Source organism: Miscanthus floridulus, chromosome 17 (genome assembly GCF_019320115.1).
Source record: "Miscanthus floridulus cultivar M001 chromosome 17, ASM1932011v1, whole genome shotgun sequence".
NCBI lineage: Eukaryota > Viridiplantae > Streptophyta > Magnoliopsida > Poales > Poaceae > Miscanthus > Miscanthus floridulus.
In genome coordinates, this window is record NC_089596.1 from 93,034,937 (window position 1) to 93,044,419 (window position 9,483).

Genomic DNA, 9,483 nt, shown 5'->3' on the forward strand with positions numbered 1-9,483 from the left:
CAGGATATTTTGATCCCGTGGGGGAAGAGACGCACTTTTGGGGTAACAATCTCCTGGCCCTAGTTGCTCGAGCGTCAGGTGGTTCGTCCTCCCCCTTTTCCGCCGCACGCGCACACAGGATTTGCAGGAGAGAGGTGAGCCGATTTTCCTGTGATACTACTCTGATACTGTGGGCGGGACCAACCCTGCCGCCGGCGCCCGCGCCTATAAATAGGCCCCCGGGGGGCGTCGCCACCCATAGCCGCCCAGCCCGTGCGCACGACAGTACACAAGTAGGTGTGGGTGATAGCCTGGCTACCCGTGCGCAGAAGTGACTGACTGATTGGTCAGGCTAACTACCTGCTTCTTCTTGCGGTTAGCTAGCACACACGACAGTGTTAACAGTCGGTTGAAAGAAGCTTCGACGACAGAGAGGCCGTTCCGTCGTTGCTCAACAATGCCGTGGCGTCTAGCTAGCAGACAGACGGAGTTCGCCCCCACGGTAATGATCGCCACCCTTCATCTGCTAGCTAGCAGCTCAGCTGCCTGATCGATCGAGATCGACCGACCTTTACACGGCCGGACTGCTAGCTTTATGTATGCATGCATGATCGTATCACCACCGCACCAAGCAACTAATAAGCAAGTGTTTTGTCGTACTGACCTGGACGAGCTTTTTCCTTTATTGCAGCGTTGGGGCTCGTCGGAGGGCGGGGACCCGGCGGTGGACGGCGTCGTCGGCGTGGAGGCGCGGAGCGTGCGGTGCGAGTGCTGCGGGATGGCGGAGGAGTGCACGCCCACGTACATCGGGCGCGTCCGGGAGCGGTTCCAGGGGAAGTGGGTGTGCGGGCTGTGCGCCGAGGCCGTCAAGGAGCGGCAGGCACGTGAGCCGTCGCTCACCGTGGGCGGCGCCGTGGCGGCGCACGCCGCCATGTGCGAGCGCTTCAACTCCACCGTCCGCCTGAACCCCAAGCTGTCCCTCGCCAGCTCCATGCGCGACATCGCGCGCAAGAGCAGCATGCGCCGGAGCTGGAGGAACAGCGGCGACGGCGGCGGCGTCGGCGTCGGCGCCACCGCCACGCCGCCGTCCGCCTGCGGCTGCGACAAGCTCAGCCGCGCTAACAGCTGCGCGCTCCCCTACGTCTGACACCGGAGACCACGAGCGCGTTGTTCGCTCGACCTCGACAGCGGCATGCTGCGTGCGCTGCTCCCCTAGGGGCCTTTATTTATACATGCATGGCGCATGCATATATATAGCCGGACGTAGTATACATATAAGTGTTGTATATACATACGTGCAGTAGTACGACTATCACGCAACCTGCATGCTGCCAGCAGCAGGCATCTATCATATATTCAGGTCAGCTACTAGTAGGTAGCATGCACATATCCATGCATGCATGCTACCAGAAGGATGCAGCATCATCAGAGATCAGATATTCAGGTGGTTGTTAGCTAGTACGTATACTTAGCTATAGTTGTACTGTACGTAGTAGGTAGCATGCATACATCCATCCATATTGTATTGTACGATCCAGGTGCTGGTTGTAATAATAAGTATGCCCATGTTCGCTTTTCTTATAATCCGTATCAATATCAATTTCCGTGTCTGATTCTGACTGTCTGTGTCTTTCAGCGCAGACCCATTTCTTTCTTTCGGGGGAGGCTGTATGTTTAGGCCGAGTTGGGCTCGAAAGGGTAACTGGGTCGGGCTCGTATTGGGACAAGAAAGTGAAGAGGAGGCTGTACTGTGGTGGGCCAAAACACGGTAATGAGACGGTCCGGTCTAGTAATTTGTTCTTTTTTTTTTAGTCGGAACTACAACACATGCAAACATTAACCGTCGAGGTCGAGGAGATTACATGGAAGTTGCATAAGCAGCAGAGTTCCATTATGTCCCCTCAAAAAAAAAAAAAAACAGAGTTACATTATGACCAGGATCGGAGTAACTTGCTATTAGTACATGGACGAACTGAGCTCAACTCAAAAATGTTTTTTTCGCTCACAGCTTATGGCCGGTATGCCCCCACCCGGCACGCCCTCAACTAAGGCCTGTGTTGGAGTGTGAGGGCACATATCCTGTAATTGTTGCTAATGATTTGTTAGCCAATGAGTAATGAGAAAACCCAGGTTCAAAAAAAAAGTAGTTTAGGGTAAGCGCAATAGCAGAACTCAAGCACTTTCTTTCAGGTTGAGCAAACAGTAGTTTTGTTTGAACAGTCGCATGTGGGGCTACGCAAACCAGTTTGACAGTAACCCGGGTGAGCCAGAGGAAGTCATGTTTTGGTGGCTTCGGCTTTACCATTTTTTACTTGGTTTTGGCTTTAGAATTCTTTCTCGTGTGTGCACGTTTGACATGGCTTTAGATTAAGTTGGTATAGAAGCACCAACAAAAACTCTGCCAAGGATAGCCTAATAACTGACGGCTTTCCTAGTGTCCGGACGTCTGGCGTGCGAGATGCGCCCGGACGCTGCTCCCGTTCATAAACCCGCCCGCCCCATCACGTAAAATCAAATAGAATTGCGTCCACCGCGCCCCTGTCCCTGTTCCCTACCGCGCCCCGTTCCTCAACCGCGCCCCCGTCCTAAGAGCACAAAACACTTTAAGTGCAACATCGCAAAATTATATAAACTATGTAGTGCAACATTGGAATATAAATACTGCAACATCGCAAAACTATGTAGGGCAACATCGCAAATAATGTAATGCAACATCGAAAATTATGTACTGCAACATCTCAAATAGTAGTATTGCAACATCGCAAAATCAACTATGAAACGTGGAAATGGAAACATTTCAAATCACCTTTAAGTGCTGCAACATTTGAAAAAGGTAATTTCAACAATTAAAATCTCTTGCCATGACACGTAGAAAAAGTTAAAACTCACAATTTGCAACAGAAGGGGAAAAAATACAATCCCAACATTAGAACCCCTTTCTGCAACACATGAATCACCTATTACAACATTCAAAAATCATCTGTCACAACATCAAAAAAAAATCCCCCTGCAACACGGAGAAACAACAAGGACGTACAAACAACAAGGGGATGGGTTTGAGGTGCAGGCTGCTCCAGCCCCTAACCCATCACCTTCGAGCTCGATGGAAGGAGCAGAGTTCGCCGGAACCCTAGCCACCGCCGTATCCCTCAGAGGAGGGGGAGGGCTCAGATCCGGAGGAGGACCGACCTACCTCATCGGAGCCGCTGCCGTTGTCCTCATCTCTGGTGGGGGGAGTGGGAGCCGGGTCGCTGGGGGCGCGGGGTCGCAATGGAGGGGGAGGGAGGGAGGGAGCGCGGGAGTGAGCGATCGAGGAAAGGATTAGGCGGAGTGCGGGAGGCGGCGTGCGACACAGGTGGGTCGGGCTCGGGCGGGTCGGGTTCGTCCGTCTATCCGGGCAGCCGCTCTGTATCATTATCGAATAACTAAATCAAAGTATTTATTCACATGCGAACTAGTAACAAGCCAAGTGACAAATTGAAGTGGCTAACAAAATTCGTTGCCCAACAGACAGATCTAGATTAGGCTGGCACATATAGCCGCGTTAGCTTAGGATCAGCCAAACTTGAGTTATTTTTGGTGCTACTGAATGAAACGGTACAATGGTACATGAATACTGATCAGTCACTTAGTCAGCACCCGGGCACCTGTCGCCATTATGGGTCTAGATCGAGATAGACTTGAATGAACCAAGCAAATATCTGGCTGAAGCTTACATTCTCCAGAGAAACAGTATGTATCCAAGTTGTCGAGCCATACATGCATGCTTGTTTTATTTTATACATGCCTGGAGTTGGAGTACATTTGTAGAGTTAGTTACATACAACTTTCAGCAAGAATCCGAGAGTCGTTACTGCTTGAACCTCTAACAAACTGTATGAGCACGACAGAAACTTTGAACCGCACTGTACATGAATCGTATACTTCGGGAAGCGAATCGTATAGTTCTCGAACAACTCTGTAGCTTTTCGCGAAGAAGCGCGTATCCGTCCTATCACGCCGGTATTTTAGTTTCCCCCACGTTCTTCTTTTCTCCGTTTTGGCGCCGCCCGAGCGGGCAAACACGGCGGATCAGGCCATCAGGGTGATGGCGACCGTGTGGACGACGCCAGGCCACCCCACCCGGCGATGGCGCGTTCGGCGGCGTTGGCGAGCAGGTAGGCGATAGGCATAGCCCACTCCCGCTCGAAGGCGCAGAGCATGCAGAATGTGTTCCTCATCCCAGCCGCGTACGTCCTCCTCCGAGACGAGCTTGTTCTTCACGCGTCTCCGGGGAGGAACTGCTGGCACTGGCAGCTGATGAGGCATATGCAGGCGAGAGAGACGAGGAGGAATGCAGGCCACCCTGTCGTGAATCGTTATCATGTGACGACCATAAGCACATGCAGGCGGCGAACGCGGCGTTCGGCATGGCGGTGTCCGTCTGGCCGAGCAGTGCAAGGCCCGGTTCTTGGAGCTGCGCCTATTTTTCTTTTATTTTTATTATTAGGGACGTACCATGCTAGCTAGCTCGAGCTACTAACGACCAAAGCCAAATCACATCTGTTGCTCGTCTCAGTTAACAAGCCAGTTCGTTATGGTAATAGGTTGGACTGAGCTAAGCTGGCTTGGTATCTAGACCTAGTGGCGGCTCATCAAAATTCCACTCCTTTGTGTGATAATTCATAGAGGGGAGCAAACACACATGCCTCTTTTGTTTTTTTTAATTGTTATTTTCAGTAAAAAACTCCGAATACAAAAGATGTTAATGCAGGCTCTGTTAATGTAGTTTGTTCCCCATTCACAATTCCTTCTGTTAGTTTTGCTAATGTTTCTTTTCTCTTCTATGAAAGTACACACCCTATATACTAGTTTAAAATTTTGGTGAGGCCTGGTGTCCTCTGGCATTGATATTCTCATTTCTCAAACCATTAAGGTGGTGTTTGGTTCCTTTTAGGGAGAGGTAATGTTAATGTAAATGGATCATCCTGCTATTACCCACTTAATGAAATACATGCATAAGCGTGTTCGCGAAAAGAAAAGATCATCCTGCTATCAGTTTCAGTCCAACGGAAATCGAGTTTTGTTTGGTTAGCTCTGCGGAGAGTACGTGATGTGCGGGCCGTAATCATTAGAGTTGATCGAGGAATGGGTGGTATCGTTCTTCCCACGCTCGTATCCGATGCTACATCAACCGATTACGTGCCAACCAATCCAAAAGATAAGTACCGTAACTCAATCCCGATCTAAACCGATAGCGGGGCAAAAGGCTCGAAACAAACGCGTTCTAAGATCCTCGCAGAAATGCCTATTGCCACGTTGTCTTGAGTGTTCATGAGTGGCCATGAATATCCATCATGATGATCCCGACATTTGGACTAATCACACTAGTTAATGAAAAGTTCATCAGCCCTTCTCACCATATTCCTATCAACGTGCCCAAACAAGCTAAAATGATTGGTGATTTTCTTGTCACCATATACAGATCATGCCATCTATGCTCCAACGCTTGCTCGATGAGAAATATATACCCATTGTCTTGACCCAAGGATTATGATGGTGAAATCATGCATGGAAGGCCGCAGCTCATATAGACACATACAGTTCTCTGTTTCTTTCACGAGCAACCACTAGAACTAATCAGAATATGATCATTGATGATTTGTTGTCAGAAAATCAATAGGACACAAGCTCCTCTCCCGTCATGCAATGATGTTTAAGATGTGGACATTATCTCACTACAATACCTTTTACTGTTATTTTTTCCGGCAATACATTCATATATATAAATTACAAAAAAATCATTAAAACACTTAGAGCCAGCGTCATTTTTTTTTGCAAATTGTTTGTTTGGTTTGTGTTAGTTTTCAAAGTTTTTAAAGTAGTGGTATTTAATATTTTGGCCACTAGAATTCAGTAACACATGTCAAAAAGTTATATAACATTATAAATGATCTTTTTATCTTTTTTTATTGGAAACGTTGCTTAAATATTGCATCATATTAGTATAGTTGGGTTAGCTCAAAATATGTTGCTTGGGCTCACATCTCCAAATGAATGCCGATTAAGAACCTAATCACTCCTAAATATCATCAATTGAACGACGCAAGGTTGTGCAGGAACCAATCTCAATCATGAATCACACAAATTAAACACAAAAAGGAACAATATATACAAAGACATTCTATATATTTGCATAATTCTAAAATACAAGGGATTTTAGTTTGTCCTGAATTTGCACTAGTAATTCTGCCTGTATGGCCGCACTAATGCCAAGATTGATATGACAATCTCATCGCGCGTTCTCCATTCAACAATGCGGACCTGATGGATGCGCATAATTAATACAAATAATTGTTCGATATTTATTCATATCTTAAATAGAAGGTATTGAGTTTCTTTTGTAATATTGATGATATTCTAAATCAAGTACACACTACTTTTCAAATTGTGTTCATATCTTCGTAAAAAAATGACACCATATATATGACTTGGTATTTTCATCTAAAAAAAAGGCTTTATTGACATGACGCTCAATCTTCAGCTGGTGGGAGATATGGGTTCGCAGTGGTCAGAGAGCTACAGGAAGGGCGCGGACTCATCTTCGCCTGCGTTGTGTGGGAGCTTTGGAAGGAGCGTAATGCGCGGTGCTTACGTGGAGCAGTCACCCAAGTTCCGAACCTGTTGGCCACGATCAAGCGAGAACCTGTGCAAGCCGGCGCAAAAAAATTTGGGCTGTCTATTGCAGCGAGTAGTACCTTATAAAGCTTTGTTGTGTGTCTAGGCTGGGCCAGTGCACTGATGTACAATCCTTTGCCCACCTAGATAGATTAAGGTGTAACAAAACTTTCACGTACTCTTATAATAACAAAACGCGCAAACCTTTGCGTTATGAAGGAAAAAAAGGCTTTATTTTTAGCTCAGCTCTAATACACATTAATATAGAGATAAAGGTAAAATAATTAAGAAAACACCTACTAGGAATGGAATACATAATTGCGATAATAAAACTAGAAAAATAATGAAATAGCACATATGGAAATAAGTGTTGGTTATTCATGCTAGTGCTACCGAATTTTGTTGCTTGTCTATTGCGTGCAACATCTCTTGGGCTCTTGGCTCGTTGGAATCAATTTTGCGAAGTACTGTCCAAATTAGGCAACTTCTTGCCCTCTTATTTACACTATTAGCTTTGAATGAATTTGAATAAGCACGTTACTTTGAGCATTCGGAGATCTAAATATTCCCAAAAAAGAAAGAAATAAAAAAAAATGGAGACAGAGGCCCAACGGCCACCGCTAATGTCGCCTCCTGCCTTTAAATACCTCTCTCACCTCCTATCCTCTTCTCCTTGCAGTCATTAATTCCATCCCGTCATACACGCACCATTTCCTGAAAGACAAGGCCAAGATCGCCAGAGGTTTCCAAAACGAGAAAAGAAACAGGGGCGAGATCGATGATGAGCAGTGGGCAGTCGTCGCCGATGGAGCCAAGCGGTGGAGCATGTCCACATGGCGACGACGCCCCAGGGGCGAGCTCCAAGAAGCTGTGGCGCGGGATGCAAGCCGTCTACCTCTTCCTCGTCAAGAAGCACCAGCCGAAGCTCGCCGCTCTCGGAGTCCACCTGCACAGCCTCCTCTCCAGCAGCAAGCGCCGCGGCCACCGCCGCCGCAGCAGCCTCACCGCGCGGGAGAGGGAGGAGAACCCGGCGCTGATGTACCTGTCGTCGCTGTCGTGCCGGTCCATGGACCCCGCCGCCGCGGTGGTGCACCCGTACCCGCGCGGCCACGGCCACCGCCGCGCGTCGTCATCGTCGAGGCACGCGGCGCCGTCGTTGTCGTGCCGGTCCATGGACCCCGCCGCCGCCGTGTGCAGGTACCAGTACCGTCCCCGCGAGGTGGAGTTCAGCTGCAAGAGCACGCCAATGCACAAGCGCCGGCGCGAGAATAAGCGCCGCCTGCGCCTGCAGAGCCGCGCCGCCGCCGACGACCAGGGACACGACGACCACCCGTCGTCGGAGCCGGAGCACTACTACGGCTCGGCCGCGGCGGTGACGAGGCTGTTCGCGCTCATGGACGTCGAGGAGGTGGCCGACTACGACGACGGCGATCTGGACCTGGACCTGGACGCCGCGGCGGCGTGGCCGGCGCTGGAGGCGGTGGGGTCGGCGCCGCGTCAGGTGCGGATCACGGACTCGCCGTACCTGTCGAGGGAGGAGGACAACGAGGAGTTGAAAAGCGCGGTGGACAGGCGCGCCGACGAGTTCATCATGTGGTTCCACGAGCAGCTGCGGACGCAGCAGCAGCAGCGCAACACGCGCAACTGGGTCAGATAAGGTAGTGGTGCAGAAGCAGACCATTGCCTCTACTAGTCTTACGATTTTGTGAATAGCTCATGCATGCATCAATCGCATGGATTACGTATTAGATGAGGGTACATTCCTTGGAGATGCGCACTCATGAAACAATTTCATACGGTAGTAGTACTTTTTTTTGACAGTTTTTTTATGTATATGAGTTGCAGTGCTTGATTTTTGTTACCTTGAAGGCTTGAACACGACACTCCCTGAACTTGTTTGTCATTATTTCAGTTTCTCTTAGACTTGCTACTTCAGTTTTACATGTCCATAGGTGAGTGAGTTCAGTGAGCTAGGGCTAGGGTAGCTTGCTGGTTTTTTACTTGTGCTGCATAACTGAAAGGTTTGCACCTGTTTATTTCCTTCCGGTGTTGTGGAAGAAAATCGTAGTTTGCAGTCAATTTTGGCCTATAAACGTTGATGTTACAGCAGTGACATCAGGGCTAAGGAAGTTGTGCATGCTTTTCTGAACGAAAGCGTGCTTCGGAATTCTGGGTTAACTGCGTCGATAGGATTGATATGATGCTGCATTCAACGAGTTGCCGTCCTAAATTTACACTGAATTTGTGTCGACTTCAGGCTTCAGGGTAATCACGTATGTTGATACGACACCACACACAACCGAAGTAAATAATACTCCTGCTTCTAGTATACCAAGCTACTCTCTCCTCCCAAAAAGAAAACATGTCACCCGGTCTAAGCTTCAAAATCTGTCCCATATCAGCATATATCTTCCCTGATCTGGAGACAGTGATGCACATGATCTGTTTGTTAGAATAAACTACTGTTTTCTTTGTGTGAACACAACAAGGAAAAACAGCGTTGAAAAGGCCTCCTGCTGTGATACTGTAGCCGATGTAGGTGTAGACGCCGCACGGCTCACCTGCAGCACTGTAGCCACATGCAGAGGCCGGCGCATAGTCAGTCCTGTATGTTATCTAGTCACTGTTGCAGCATGTGTATTGTACTAGGACTAGATGGATAGAGTTGTATAAATAGACTACCACGACAACTCAGTAAAAGAGAGTTCAGATTTACCATCTCTCAGACAGGGCTTTGGCCAGCGCTGGTGTCTTGTACTGTATGTGTATGCTCTGTTCTCCCTTCTTCTTCAAGCTCTAGCCATAGTGTGTGGGGACGGACAACGCTTGTTCGTGGTCGGCACGGCT

At 48.5% G+C, this 9,483-nt stretch overlaps 2 protein-coding genes across 2 annotated transcripts; both read left to right on the top strand.

The window, feature by feature from the left end:
• Positions 1-265: 265 nt before the first annotated feature.
• LOC136518959 (uncharacterized) lies at positions 266-1,473 on the top strand. Its single transcript, XM_066512636.1, has 2 exons — positions 266-481; positions 671-1,473. Exons 1-2 carry the CDS (start codon positions 437-439, stop codon positions 1,124-1,126), a joined length of 501 nt encoding a protein of 166 aa, XP_066368733.1. The 5' UTR covers positions 266-436; the 3' UTR covers positions 1,127-1,473.
• A 5,825-nt stretch (positions 1,474-7,298) lies between these two features.
• Positions 7,299-8,512, top strand: LOC136518256 (uncharacterized). The gene has a single exon (XM_066511896.1). The coding sequence runs from the start codon at positions 7,415-7,417 to the stop codon at positions 8,291-8,293; it is 879 nt and encodes a 292-aa protein (XP_066367993.1). The 5' UTR covers positions 7,299-7,414; the 3' UTR covers positions 8,294-8,512.
• The last annotated feature ends 971 nt before the right edge of the window (positions 8,513-9,483 follow it).